Raw genomic sequence first — 15,344 nt, forward strand, 5'->3', positions numbered from 1 at the left:
ATTTAGATCTCCTGCATCCAGGCAGCAGTGAAGCAATGAAAAGGTTTCTGCACAAAGGACACATTTGCTTTCCAGCTATTGAGCAATTTTCTTGTCTCAGCTCCTTAGCATAGGGATATATTGATCCATCCATAATGTACAGTAAGAAGCTCCACTGTATGCATGTATCTTTTCCCCTTTCTTTTGGTTTGGAATGACAACTTTTATATGTCTGATCCAAGCTAGTTTTTTCATCCCTGGCCCCCTGCTTTGGCACAGGTAAGTGGATTCCTTACATAGTTCCTCCTGGCTCTGAGTTCATTTTGGCTGCCAAAGCAGTGGGTATGTTACTTTCTAAAACTTATTTGGTTACAGACCAAATTGAATTTGAAGAGAACACTGCAACAGCATAGGCTTATCTTTGTGTCTGGTCCCTGCTTACTGCTTTACCAGATACTTTCTTTCTGATAATACATATTTATTAGCATTGTTGAAAGCTTTTTCTCAACAACCACCTTTGTCATAGATGCTCTTAATGTCTGAGTTTACATAGTTTCCCTGTGTGGTAACTTGCTTTAGGTTGGGAGAAAACAATTCCTTCTTGAAGGGGATCTGTAAAGAGTTCATTGTGGTAGAATCAAGGAGCCTTTGTCAGCAACACTAAAAAGACCAAGTTTTAAATTTCAAATACTAAAACAAGTTTAAACGATTGAAGTAAAAAATTGTAAAGCCTTTATTAGTCTGTGATGGTTTGGGGTTGTTGCTTGTTTCAAATAATGCAGATCCTGAAAACCACTTTCTAATCACCTGCAATGCTAAAATCTGTAGTTTGCAGAGGGGATGGATGGAAGATATTTAGTGATATGTGTGATAGTAAACACGTTTCACTACAGAAAAGGCTGCAGGTCTTGGTAGTAAGCATGGTGCCTTTCTATGGTGCTAAGCCTGACCAAGAACATCAGTTCTTTTTATGTGCACCCTGCTTTTGGGTTGGTTAATGTGCAACCAAATTTCTGCTAAGCTTTTTGTGTGTTGACCTAAAGCCATTAGCAGAATCACAAGTCTTAATCAAATGTTTAACTATATCGTTTGAGCTGCAATGTTATGAGAAGTTTTCAAGGTCAGTAGCTTTTCAGTCAGAAATTATTTTCACTGTCTTCAGAGCATCCCCTGTTGTAACTCTATTTGTAGGCTTGTCTTGTTATTGGTGGAAAGACAGAGAAAAGTGTACCTGTGTCGTGACCTGTAATGGCAAGGGCTCGTGTTCAGAGGGCTTGCATTCCACTTTACTTCTGACTTAAGCTTTTAGCTGCTGAAGTCTTAGGCATAGCCCAGGTCACTCACTGAATCATGACCTAATCCCAGCAAGCACATTGCATCCGTTACTTGTCCCATTTTGACCACAGAATTCCCTACATTCCTGAAATTGTACAAGCATGAGGCTCCAGGGGGACAGCCGGAAGCCAGATATCAAAGGCATGCCACAGCCCAGACCACACTGAGGCAGTGGAAAACCAGGCCTTTCTTTGTCTCCAAAAGGAAAGAGTGTTTGTTTACCCAGAGTATATTGAATTCATCCTCAACTGCAAACAATAGCAGCAGCAGGAAATTGGTTAAAGTACTCCCCCAGATTCAGGGGGACCTGAGGCTTTTGGCTCTAAAAGTACCACAGAATCTGAACCTGTAGCTCCCAGATTCTAGCAGAGTCCCCAGGCAATGAGGTCTGCTGAGTTGAGGCTTTTCTCCATGTCATCTTTGGAGATGGAAACCTTCAGCTCAGAAGTTAAGATTCCAGAGGGGACACTACCCAAGAATGCCATCTGCCTTTTTCTGTTGATGTCATGGGGATTCTGCTAGGACTGAGGTGAGGTTCTGGTTCCCATTTTAAAGGCTGTCTCTGTATTTTCTGTGTAGAAGCCCTTGAGTTAAAGCAGTTAAGTGTGTCTAGTATGGACAGGAGCTTAATGTGTTGCATTCCAGTTTCTAGTGACCAATCTTCAGCAGAGGTGACCAAGGTCTACTGTTCATAGCACTGTCTTAGACAGGAGCAAGTTCTATTTCTGACAGTAGGAATCTACTCTTGGGAAACTTGATCTGCAGAGGAGTGGACAGAAGAGTGACTAGAGCAGGCCTGAACCAGATATCTACTTGAGGACACACCGTCTGTGCTTAATGATTGGTGTCAGTTGGTACAAGATGATTTCCTGATAAATGTGCAGAAGCACAGAATTGTCCTCCAGGGGCAACCAATGAATCACCCTGCTGGAGCCAAGCACTTGCTTTAGGTGCTGCAAAGTGTAACGTGTGTAACATCAGATGTTTTCAGTTGGTCTTACGTCTCATTTTTTGCTGTGTGATGATTGTGTAGTTTGCTTGGGGCTTGTTCCCTGCAGTGTGTGTCACGACAGAAGGATTTTGCATTGCCAAATGTCACCTTCTAAACTCCAGGATTTTTTTTCACTCATGATTTGAAACAAAACTGCTTAATAAAATGTTACTGCAACATTTATTTCATCCTGTGGAAACCTACATCTGAACATACGTGTGTTGGCAGAGTCTTTGGTGGACTCAAGTGACAAACCTGTGATGTAGGCATGAAAAAAGCTGTATGCAAGTGTGAAGAAAGGAAGTCCTGTAGAACTGAGCTCTCTTTCCATTTCTTTGTATTGTTCTTATGAGATGAAAAGGTCTTTTGTAACACCAAACTCACTTACCTAATGCAAGAATTACGTCTGAGACATGAAGATTTCAGTGGTACACAGCTGTTGGGTATGAAGGTGTTTTTTTTTAATCAGTGGTTATTATTAACCTTTTACTAAGAACAAGGTTGAGCCTTGTTTATTGCACCTTAAAACTCTAATCGTGGAGCAAACGTCATTCTAGTTTTACCTGATTTTCCCTTTCTCTGCTGAATCCTGGATTATGAGATTCTTGGAAGGCTGAGACACCACATCCTTCTAACTCAAGTTTTATGTCTCTCAGTTAGGAACAACCACTTCCAAATTAGTCCCTTTTTAAAAAAAAAAGTGCATGTGGTATTTATTTTAGCTATTAGAAGGACTTCAATATTAGAACTTCAACTCCTTATCATAATTTTTGTTCTGCTTTCATTTTACTTTAAATAGATCATCTGAATCTGCATTATATTTGTTTATATAATTCACTTGAAGCCTAAACAACTGAGAGGTTTTCAAGTGGAAGTACCTGTTATTAGTAGATTCCAGACTAGTACATCTTTGGAGGTGCCTATCTTGAATAGTAGTAAAAATTAAGAGTTGGGCATAGCATTTTCTCTTGGCAGCCTTTTCTGGTATTAATTTCCTGCTTGAGTCTCTGACACTGTGTCTTGTAAAATTCAGTCACAGTCTGCAGAAAGAGAATTTTACTGTATCCACAGTCTACTCTGTATTTCCATCCATGGTTTTTAAAATGCCTTTCCCTAGAATCTGATAAAATGGTTACAGCATTTATGTGTATGCTATTGATTTTCTTAATGCATCATGCTCATAAGTAATATTTAATAAGCATATTCAAGTAGTAATCAATAGGTGTATATGTAATATATAAATACCTATCAATAGATAATATATACACATAACTTGGGGGGGGTATTCAGAAATCTGCACAAAGGAGGGGGTTAAGTATGCACACAAAACTCATTAATTAATATGTTATGTAAAAGGATGCTGAAAAGGCCTTTACAAGTAATTATGCTACATAATTTCATTGTTGGCACCACTAGGCAGGGAAGAGAGGGAGGCTGAAGTTACTCCTTCCAAGATCTGTCTTCTCTGAATCAACATGCTCTTTTGAGAAGCCACTGTCTCTTGATGCCAAAAACTGCCAACTGTTGAGACTTGCTTGTGCTATTCACCTCTTAACCTAACCAACTATCAGTAGTAGTGCTTAACTCTCTTATCACTTGGCACTGCACAGGTTCTAGTAGTAACAGTTGCTAGACTAAATTTTAGTTCATCCTAAATGTTGTGAATCAAGTGGAATACAATTAAGCACTATGCACAAATATTAGTCTGAAAAGCTTGCAGATCAATACTTCTTAGCATAAGTGCTAGGAAATTTAGCTCTCCTTGAGGAAAAAAAGGTAGGCAAATATGTGATGCACTTAGATTAGAACAAGTGTAATTATTTTTTCCTGCTGAAAGTAAGAACATCAAAACTTGTGTTAAGAATGATACTTCACATTTGATTCCCTCTGAAATGCTGTGATTTATGGCTTACCTGATATTTAAATTGGAAGACTATGGGGGAGAGAGAACAGTTTTTTTACATAACTCTTCCACAGTTACTAAGTAATCACCCAACATCTAAACCTAAAACAGCAAACAAAACAAAGTCATTTAACAATCTGGGCTGCACAGTACAAGGTCTGTGTTGGTTTTCCACATCTTTGACTCATCAGTGCTTGTTTTAATGAAGTAGGATGGAGCTGATTACTGCGGCATACAGTTGCTTCAGAAAGAACGTAGGAAAACTTCATTGTTGGAGTACCTCAAAAGACTAAAATTGTCCATCTGCGAGACCCCAGGTGTAATTTCGTGTTGTGAAGTGTATGCCATTAAAAGGGCTTGCAGTCTTTCTTTTCATTAAAAAAATGCACAATTATCATTGTTAAGAAACAGGTGAAATGAAAGTACCCTTAACATTTGAACACAGAAACCATTGCCACCTTTTTCCTTTGAAAGTATGTGAGGTTATTAGAAAAGCAACCTGATAGCTGTGTTAATGATGAAGTGCCATAGGAACCTGTCATCTCTGTGCTTCGCCTGTGAGATTTCACATTGTGGTGGGTTTTTTCTGGCAATGTATATACGGTTTCATGGGAAACATCAGGACCTTATTAGGATCTCATCTTTAGAAAGACTGCAGTTGGGTTTCATAGCTTTCCACCTTTAATCCATGACTCCAGGATCTCTGTGGATGAAACTGATGTATTTTCCTTGCTTTTTGAAGGAACTATGTGACTGTTTTGCCTTCAGTTTTCCCTTGCATTTGCCAGCTTGTGGTCTACTGATATTTTTTAGTATCTTTATTTTTTAGCTAATTGATATATTTTAATTGTAGTTGCTGCTTCATCAGCTGCTATCCCCTAGCCTTGATGGCAAAAGCAGACAGATGGCTGGGGGAAGGAATTGTTTTCCCAGGATTGAGGGCATAAGGAATGCATTAAATTGACAGCATGCAAACTGAGGTCTTCTGATCACCTGTGCTCTTGGCAGTGTTCACAGTTCCTTCTCCTGCTTCTTCTCCAGCTAAGGCCTAACAGTCAGTTTTGTGTTTGCTTCCCTCTTTTGTTATTACTTGCTTTGATTACACTGCACCTAATAAATGTGAAGCTGCTGATAATTAGCAACAATTTTTTAGTGCCTGTTAACCTCAAGTACTAACTTGGGCAGTATTTTCCACGCATGGCTTACAAGACCAATGCTGACCAATTGTCGATGGCTGTTGTTACTAGTTAGTTAATTGTAGCTGCTGGGAGCCCAAAACAAAGCTTCGAAGCCTTAGCCATTATGTCAAAGACAGAGTGGTGCAACTACTGGTGGCATCTGGTGCTATTGATTTACCGCAGCCCATCAGAGGGAGAGGGGTGCGCTGCTACGTCAGCTGTGCGCTCCATTGTTTCAACTGCTGTGGCCTTTTGTGTTTGATCCTGTCAGTGCTTGCGTCAGTGATGCATATCATCGCCTGTGTGATGTCAAAGTGTGGGTGTTCGGTTATAAAGCCATAGTTAACCTAATGTGCTGCAGTAAATCCTGGATGCTATTTCCTCCTGGGGATAACAGTGATTCATCGCCGTTCACATGAGACCAATGCTAAGTATAGCAATGTGCATGAGCCGCAGCATCCACACGGATTAGTATCAAAGTCACTGCAGTTTTCTCAACACAGTGGCAGAAAGTGTGTCGTCTGCAGCCCGATCTGTGTCTGCACACCCCTGCTTAGGTGTAAACTGATTTGCAGTTAAGGTAAATCCTATGGAAGGATTGGGCTGAAGTAATCCTTTGTAACTTAATTATGCTAATTAACGTAAAAGCTTTTACCTAAGGAACTTGTATCACACCAGCCAATGACAGTCAGTAGCTACAGTAGGAGCCAGAGCAGCAGCCCTGGGGGATGGCTAAGGCAGCCACCCTCGGCAGGGAGCGTGCTGCCTCCGGGCCTAGCGCCGCGCCCGTCCCTTGAAGCCTAGGCCGCGCCGCTGCTTGCGCCGGCTGCCTGCCGGCCTGGGTGCCCGCCGCGGCCCGGGCAGGGCGGAGCGGCGCGGAGCGGGCCGCGGGGCGGAGCGGCGCGGGCAGCCGTGCACCTGAGCGACCCGCCCCGCCCGCCGCCGCCACCGCCCCGCCTGCCGCGGCGCGCCGGGGACCAGCTGCCGCCCCGGCCCCGGCCCCGGCCCGGCCGCTGCCCAGCCCGAAATGAGCGGTAAGGTCTCCCGGCTGCCCGGCTCGGCCGCCGCGGTGGCACACGGCAGCGGGGCGCGGCGCTGCGGGCAGCCCCTGCGGCCGGTGCGGCAGTGGCGGCTGGGGGACAAGACAAGGGGGATGCGAGCGCTGCCAAGCCCTTCTCTCGAGGACGGGCGGGCGGGCAGGCTGGCTCCGGAGGGAGGTGGGTGGTGGGGCCTAGGGCAGCGTGGCGGCCCGCAGGCGTGCAGGCAGGCTCGGTGCCGGGAGGCCATGGCCAGCCCCGGTTTTATAAGAGCGGGGCTGTGGGCGGTACTGCCCCGGAAGAGTATGCACCCGGGCTGGCGGGCCAGAGGCTGCTCTTGGGCTGGCGATCGGTGTGTGCACCCTTGGCAGGGGTTTGTGTGCGCAGCTTAAGATGGAGCTGTGCTCATCGATCTGAAGAGAAGCCGTGTGCCTGCCGAGCAGGCGGTGGCGGTGTCCGCCGATTCTCGGCAGTTGCTATGTTTAGATCAGTCCGTCACGGCCCTGGCGATTAGGCAGCTCTGTTGATTTTAGGGCAGGTTCCTGGTCGCCGCGATGAGTACAAGGAGGCTGTTGAGCCCGCTCAGATGGGCACGCTAGGGAGCTTCACCTGCTGCGGCTGGGAGGGGAGGTGTGCCCTCGGCTGCTTTGGGTTCCCTCTTGCAGAGCGTGTTCCCCACGGTCTGTGCCATCGCCGATGGGCGCCTTGGTTTGCACTTCACAAGACTCAAGACAAAAGGAATACAGAAAGATTTTACAAGTGGTTTCTTTCGTAATAGCGAAAGCAAGTTTTAGAAGAGCAAAATGCGGTGAAAGATCTCTTTCCTGGGTTCCGTTCAGTTAAGTAGCCCTCCACGGTATCGGATGGGTTACTTTTCAAGAATAAAGTATGAAACAGTTTTGTGTTTGCTTTCTCTTCCACAGCACTTCTCACCCACTTCTCATATAAGAGAACTTGAGTACCTAAAAGCATGTAGAAGATTGAAAACCTTTTCTTACAGCTGTCCAGTCACCAACATCTGTAGGATAGTGGTTTGGATGAAGCTAATTCTATTTATGTGCAGCACAGAAAATTAAGTATTTGCTTGCCGTGAATGCCTTGAGCTGTTTGCTGGTACTTCACAGCCTGACCTCGTGGTAAAACACGGTGGCTTTAACATGTGCCACCCTAGCCAGTACTAAAACGCAGTGTATTTTGCTGAAGTAGAGCCAAGTTCTTCACATTAGTTGTTTTTGAAAGGGAAAAAACAACAGCTGCTTTTATAGCATATAAACAGTTTATCTTTAAATACAAGAAAGCTTGGAGTTGGCTTTGGCTTTGATTGTTTTTTTACTATTACTGGTTTTGGGTGGGTTGTTTTTTGTGTGTTTTTGTACATTTTTGCAGGTGGTAATATGCTTTGCTTCAAGAAATCAATCGTTTTTATGTAAAAAACTTAGTGTTCATTAAAATACATGTAGTCTGCTAACTGTTGTTACGTTCTGTTTTCTCAAGTGTTCCTCTGCAGTATGATTTCATTCCACACCCACCTGGAAATATAATCAGAAGTAAATTACATAACATGCTTACATCTCAAATATTTTTTTTTTTTCATTAACTCTGGAAATTTAAAGCCTTAGAAATGGGATCCAAGTCATCAAACTACTAATTTGGCCATTTCTAACACTACAGTATTTCCAGGGCCACATTTCTTTCTTGTGACTGCTCGATTATGGTCTGCTGAAAATGGCTTTGCGAATCAACCTTTGTACTGGATTGGAGATAACTGCTTGTTTGCTTGAGAGATTAAAGCACTAAATACGTAAGCTTTAACAAAGATTGTTAAACAATATTCTTTAGACATTTGAAGCAAAACAAAAAAAGCCAAACACAGAGGTACCCACCAGTTCAAGGAGAAACGAGCTGTTGGTGTTAGAGTTCTCTCATCCTCTGAGAATGTTGAGTTTGCTGTAAAGAGCCCAAATAACTGAGGTCTTAATTCTCACCTTCCAGTAAGCTTACATAGTTCTAAATTGCGAGCTCCACAGAAGTATTGGTGTGTTGTAGTCATAATGGAAAATGTACAAGTAAGCAATATAAGATACAAGCTGTGGACAGTTCACCTTCTTAGGCAACAATTTCAGCCGTTACTTGGTGCAACAGCAACTTACCCCAGATGTGCTTCCACTGCTGTTGACTTTTTTTGAGTTTGGTCTAAGCTAATGCTCTAAGGCACTTCTGCAGCTTCTCTTTCACTGCTTTCAACTTTGCTTTCTTTTTAGCACCTCACGGAGAGGACAAACTTTCACTGATGAAACACTTTTGAGCTTCAGCTGAGCAAAAAGACCCAAAGACGGTTCAGTTCTGAATCTGTAACTCTTGTCCATGTGTTCTTTGCTGTTACACCATTCAGTTAATCTTTCAGTTAAGGCCTTGTTCTTAAAAAGTCTTCATCTCTTTCTCCAGTTGAGGGTGAACAGCCATAAAAAAAGATGTGATTCATGTTAGAGAATACATTTCACAGGTTATGGATCTTGCCCTAAAAAGTCTATGGTATGTGTAATCAAGTTGGATTACATGTTACTGTTAGAAAGTGGCTGCATTGTTCCTTTTCCCACCCCTTGGCATTCAGACATAATTACCTTTCTGTTTCTGTCAAGTTCATTCTTAGCAGAATGGGGTATGCTAATCTTACATACCATACTTTGCCTTTACTTAGTACTTTACATTTGCAGATCTTAGCTGAGTTTATTAAACATTAATGTGGAACTTTCAGAAGTATTACTGAAACTTGACTAACAGTTGCATTGGAAATTTAGCCTGGAGTGTCTGAATCCCAACCTTATGTGCTTGCTACAAAACCTAATCAGGTTACACTGTCTTTCTGTTTTTCTTCAGCCGTTGGTGCCTTGTGTATTTTAAACACGAGGATGTAAGGATGTCTGTAGGCAGTCCCTCTTGAAGCCTGTGCCAGTTTGCTTCCTCTGATAGAGGCCAATATCAAATACTAAAAGGAAGAGAATTTAAGTATAGGGCAGATGCACAGAAATTACTTCTGTTTCTAGTTTCCTGAACCAAAAGTAGTATTTATGGGATTTTTATAACTCTTAATGCCTTGTATGTCTTAAGGGAGCTGGAGTTGTTCAGCCTGGAGAAGAGGAGACTCTGGGGAGACCTGATAGCAGCCTTCCTGTACCTGAAAGGCGCCTACAAGAAGGCTGGAGAGGGACTGTTTACAAAGGCCTGTGGCAATAGGACAAGGGGAAATGATTTTGCACTAGAGAAGAGTGCATTGAGGTCTTGATGTTGGGAGGATGCTCTTTACTGTAAGGTTAATGGAACTCTGGAACATGTTACTCAGGAAGGTAGTTCAGGTCCCATCCTTGGAGATATTCAAGGTCAGGTTCAGGAGTGCTTTGGGCAGCATGATCTAGTGGAGGATGTTCCTGCTTATTGCAGGGCCTTTGGAGTAGATAAATGATCTTTAGAGGTCCCTTCTGACCCAAACCATTCTATGATTTGCTTAATTTCTTATGAACTTAATATTTAATTTCCACAACAGTCTTAGAGCAAGGAGTTGCACAGTTTAGCTGTGTATTAATGAGAAATTCCTTTAGCTGCTTTAAAAGTGATTTCATGTCTCTGATTTTTGCCAGTGAGAAATAATTGATCTATCTTGGCAACTTTGGGCACTTTGTAAATGTGTTGGTTTGATTTGGGGGGCTTTTGTGTGTTGGGGGATTTTATGTTTGTACGTGGATGTGTTGGTTTAGTGTTTGTGGGGGTTTTGTTTTAAACAGGTGTTTTGCTATTCCTCTGCTGTTACCTTTTCATATTTTGACCATCCTCAGATGGAAGAATCCTGGTCTCTCTGACGTTTTTAGATTAACAGGTCGAAAGCCACTGTCAGCTTCTCTTGGTCCTTTTCTAGGTCTCTGTGTTCTGGAAAAGTGGAGACAAATACAGCACACAAAAAGTGTTGAGATACAGGTTTATACCATAGTGTAATAATATTTTCTGCTGGTTCTCTGTTCTGTTAGTAATTATTGTTTAATATCATTGCACAGTAATAATGTAGTACTTTCTTAGGAATACCTGTATTAAGTCCATAGTCTGTTTATTTACAGCTAATTTATGGGTTATAACTGTAAATAAATACTTGTGATTTTTGCCCAGGTGCATCACTTTGCACATACCAGCACTTCTGCATTTTTGTCTGGCCATTGAGCATGGTGCCATCCTTTGCAGCTCTGAAGGCATACCAGGGTTTTGTAACCCTGCCGTTCATTTCCCTTCCCAGAAGTTTTGTTAATACATTGAACAGGTTCTTCTTTGCATCCCTGTGGGACTCCTTTGGTCTCTCCAGGCTCTTGGAAAGCTGTCCACTTCTCTTTGTTTCCTGTTTCAAGCCAGTTAGTTACTGACTAAAGAACATTTTCCCTTTTTTAACCCAAGGTAGCATTGCTTCTTCAGGAGGGAGAGATAGTGTCAAAAGCGGTTTGAAAGGCCAACTACATGGCAGGCTCCCTGTGCGCTTTGAAAGTATCAGGTTTTCCAAGCCTAGAAATGCCACCATGCCACATTCCCTTTGTGCCATACCATTGTGCCATGCTTATCTAAGTGGCTGCAAACTCTATTCTTTCTGGTTTGCTTGATGCAAGCATCATTGTGGTGCCACTTTTCCCAGTAGTAGGAATTGCCTTAATGTAATAATGTAATACAGTGGCTTTCCTCTGAGACTTTAAGTTAGTGTCCTGTTTGCCACCTCCCATTCCTGTGGTACTGAGACTGCTTTAGATGATAAGACTGCAGTACAGGAGCAGTAGTTTTGTAAGTAATTTTCTGTGCAACTCGTGATTGAATGCTATGTGGCTTCAGCAGTTTGTTCCAAATATTTCTTGTTTGCTTCAAAGTTTCTTCTACTGTCTTCTGATCTTGGGACACTTCTTTTGACTTGTCACCTGGTAAAAAGTTTTCACTTGCTATCTTCTGTGAGCTTACTGACAAGTAAGGGAGAAATACCTGCTTGCTGTTTTTTTTAGTTTCATTTCTGTTTTTTTCTTTAGGTTTTGTCTTAGGTTCCTAAGAATGCCCTTTGCTGTAATTCTGCCTGTACAGTTTCTTACCTTCCTTTATTGATGTTATCTTGTATATTTTTCACAGACTTAGCAGTTCAGTGTGTTCTTTCAACTTTCTCACATTATTAAGTGCTGCTGTACTGAGTATTTCTCTAACCCATTTAGGTCCTGCTCAGGTTCCAATGATGTCCCCAAATGGTTCAGTGCCTACTATTTATGTGCCTCCTGGATATGCCCCACAGGTATGTCCCTTCATTTGTTTGTTTTATTTCTTGTCTTGTATAGTATGGGAGGAAAACCATAACAATTAATGTGATACATTTGGGTCACATTTCAGAGTCACTGAAGTCAAGCAAGTAAATATGTGGAGATGTCCTGTAGTAGCTCTCTGCTGGGAGACTTCTCATGGTGTGTGTGTGTGTGTTCAGTTAACATATTCGCTACTTACATGAGAGTCACAGCCCCATGTTAAGTTCAGCATCCTTATGTACTAGTATATAAAATGCTGTCATGACCCAGGTAGCTCCCTGCGCAGGACTAGTGATGATTTCTGTGTTAGCAGTTGTGATGGTTTGGGGGTTACCCCACCCCCCCACACTTTTGAATTTGCCCCAGCTAACTCAGACGGACCCTGGGAATATAGATGAAGCAATTTATTTACAGCTAGCAGAATTTACAAGCAGCTATTTACAATATATACAGTTATATACAATTATATACAGAAATATACAAAGGATAAACAATACAAAAGCACAACTCCCCTCCCAGAAACCTAGGTCCCCAGGAGGGGCTCTCAAACCACCCCAACACCTCCCCCCGGCCCTCTCAACCTTACCCCAGTTCTCAGGAAGAAGAGAGGTGCAGCCAAGAGGTTAGGGAGCAAGGTTAGTAGGAGCAGGGTTAATGAGATGTGACCAGGTCTAAGGCAAAAGCAAGAGTGAAAAACAAAATGGAGAAAAAGTCTTTCTTCTTCCCAGAGCTCTCAGCGAGACTGTGAGAGAAGTTGACATCAGTTGTTTTCATTTCACTGCCCGTTATCTAGTTCTGTTACCAAAACATTCTAGCTTGCTTCAAACTAGCACAGCAGTCTTTTTCTCTTGGCAGAAATGTAACTATGTGTGTTAATAGTTCGTGTATGGGAAGGTCCCTGCAGGTAAGGAGTAAACCAGATCAGTTAGAAAGTGTGTACCAAACAACATGGCTGTTCATTTGGGATAAATGACCATATAACACATCTTTCCACAGGTTATCTTAAAATGAAGCTCTCGTTTTCCCACTGCTGGGCAATTCCCAGCTTGTATACTAAATGTGACCTGTATAACCTGGGCATCCTTTACAGCAGGTGGAAAGGATGATTCCTCTTGGCTGCTTTTGAAACCTGTGTTACAGTGAGATGTGTGGCCTTCCAGATGGTGTCTCTTTCTTCCTCTCAACTGTAGAACATGTCTGGGGGTTAGCAGGACAGACCTGGAAGTTAGAGCAGATGAATACAATTCTCCATAATGTAAATCTTTCTCATGATGCTTTCTTGTGACCAGTCAGCCACTGACTTGCTGTGCATCCTAAGGTGTGCATTAAGAAGAGATTACAATGTGTGAAATGCAACCAAAACCCCCACAATGTCAGCAGATGTTAGTCTAATCCGAAGAGCATAAAAAATTGTCTTCTAGTAAAAGAAGAGGCTGTTAAGGAGATTAATACTCTGTGTTTTTACCTTGCATGTGTTGAAAATTGTAAGTTGATTCATCTATCCATCATAGTTGAGTTCCCAAACAGACACACAAAATACTAATAGTTATGAAAGTCCCTTCCTCTTTAGGTCATAGTAAAATGTTTTGATTCCTATTAGAATTAATTTTTTAAAGTCAAAGAATTTTTGTCCTAAGTGAACTTCTGAATTTTGTCATGTTTCCCCAGTATTTAATTTCAGTTAAGTACTTAATGTTTAAAAAGTTGCGTAGCCTGTGCCAGTCTGAGTAATGAACTTATAAAAGCAATTTATCTATCCTTTGAGGACAACTTGCAGTAGACAAACTGAGTCTTGCTTGTTAGTGCAAGCAGGTGTTGTGCTAACACAGCTCTCTGACTTACGGTCTGAAGGTGCCTCACATCTATCCAGCACAGAGTACAGGTGGAATGAGGTCATGTCTGCTGTTTTCATCTGAGTAGAAGTATCACAGTCCAAGAAAACCTGTAGTTTATAAGGTTTCTGAGGTATTTAGTGTTGACAAAATATACTAGTCATCATGGTTTATGGTTGAAGTTTCAGTTGCAAGCCAGATGATTTCATAGCAGGCTTGCAAACAGGAAAGTCAAACACTGAGGTAAGAGTTATCCCAGACTCAATGCAGTCCCAGCAAAGAAACTTACTTGGTGTCTGCAAGCATAGTACATTAGAAAATGGCAGCAACTGCAGGGATATTTCTGAGAGAAATTGGAAAGCAGATAAATGTCTAAAGGCATCAGCCTGGAAGAACAACTTCAACATAAGCATCATTCATCTATTCATTTTCATTCAATTCTGTTCTGCCTCTATTTGCTTCAGCCCCTTTGAGGCACTGATACTGCTTACTGCCCTCTGTTAGAAGCTGGGGATAACTACAGGATAAAGCCTGTGCATTGTTCTTACATCACGTAAATGCAAAGCAATTCATAAGCTGATTTTCTCTTCCCTTCCTCTTGGAAATGCAGTTGTCAAACTGAAAGAAATCACATCTTCATTCATCCTCTCTAAGATGCTGCCTGTATTCCCACTGTCTGTAGTGAGTTTTCGGGTGATGTTTGGTTGGCTCACTCAACCTAACAGGCCTGTGCCAGAACCACATGTTTTGCTAGCACAATTGGGATAATAGATGTCTCATTTACTTTTTAAAAACTTATAATGACATACTTGAAATGATACTCTGTTTTGGAGGGGTTTTATCTGTATAGTTGCCTGGTAGAGGCCTGCCATTAACCTGATGTTTGCTTTAGAGGCACAGTTACAGACTTTTCAAGCTCTTCATTTTCCACTGTTAAACATAAGGTCTCTGTTGCCATGAACTTGGCTTCTGTTTCTGAGTTACTTAGGCTATTAGCAGACCTAAGAAAACAAATTGCAAACTAAGTAGATTCTTTAAACTATTTTTTTTAATGGAAGCTGCTTCCTACAGAATCTGAATATGTACCTAGAACCGTGGCAAATTGCAATTGTTTGGTAACCAAAAAGGACTTCAATAATTAACTACATTTCAGCATTTAGAAAGTGTTATTAGACAGCAGTTCTAGTGGTGTTGACTGCTGCTAATATATCCTACCACACAGCTACAGCTGCACAGATAGAAAGAGTGTTTGCTTTGGGCCTTGTTTTTCCCTGTTACTTTTCTTGAGTGCAAGGCTTTTATTGCTGGGTTTTGTGTAAGTATCTGTAGAAACACGCTCTTCAAGCTGTCATTCCTCTTTCAATGTGCACAGGTTATTGAGGACAATGGTGTTCGAAGGGTCGTGGTGGTTCCCCAGGCTCCAGAGTTTCATCCTGGTGGTCACACAGTGATACACAGACCTCCACATCCCCCGCTGCCAGGCTTCCTTCCGCTTCCAGCCATGATCCCCCCTCCACCACGTCATATATACTCACCCGTGAGCGGAGCTGGTGATATGGCAACACAGTACATTCCACAGTATCACACCTCACAAGTGTATGGGGATCTGGGTAAGTAGCTTATCAAATACTGCATGCTCTGTGAAAGGAAATACTACTACACTTGTTTCCAACATCTGTTGTATTGATGGGCTTTATCAAGCAAGACTTACAGCTTCAATGGGAGTGACACACACCGGTTTGATGAGAATACTGATGTTGTTTTCACTGAAGCTTATTATTCC

General features: G+C 42.2%; 1 protein-coding gene across 7 annotated transcripts in view; it reads left to right on the forward strand.

Moving 5' to 3' along the window:
* FNDC3A (fibronectin type III domain containing 3A) overlaps positions 1-15,344 on the forward strand; it is a 105,306-nt gene that overhangs the window by 55,908 nt on the left and 34,054 nt on the right. For 6 of the 7 annotated variants that reach the window (XM_064175796.1, XM_064175804.1, XM_064175817.1 and 3 more), the window contains 2 exons: positions 11,646-11,722; positions 14,934-15,171. In XM_064175796.1, the coding sequence (XP_064031866.1) occupies positions 11,646-11,722; positions 14,934-15,171 (315 nt within the window). Of the gene's footprint in view, positions 1-6,342; positions 6,421-11,645; positions 11,723-14,933; positions 15,172-15,344 lie in introns of those variants that run through there. The other variant, XM_064175834.1, reaches the window with a different exon arrangement.

The sequence above is a fragment of the Pogoniulus pusillus genome, chromosome 3 (genome assembly GCF_015220805.1).
Source record: "Pogoniulus pusillus isolate bPogPus1 chromosome 3, bPogPus1.pri, whole genome shotgun sequence".
In the NCBI taxonomy this organism is placed as follows: domain Eukaryota; kingdom Metazoa; phylum Chordata; class Aves; order Piciformes; family Lybiidae; genus Pogoniulus; species Pogoniulus pusillus.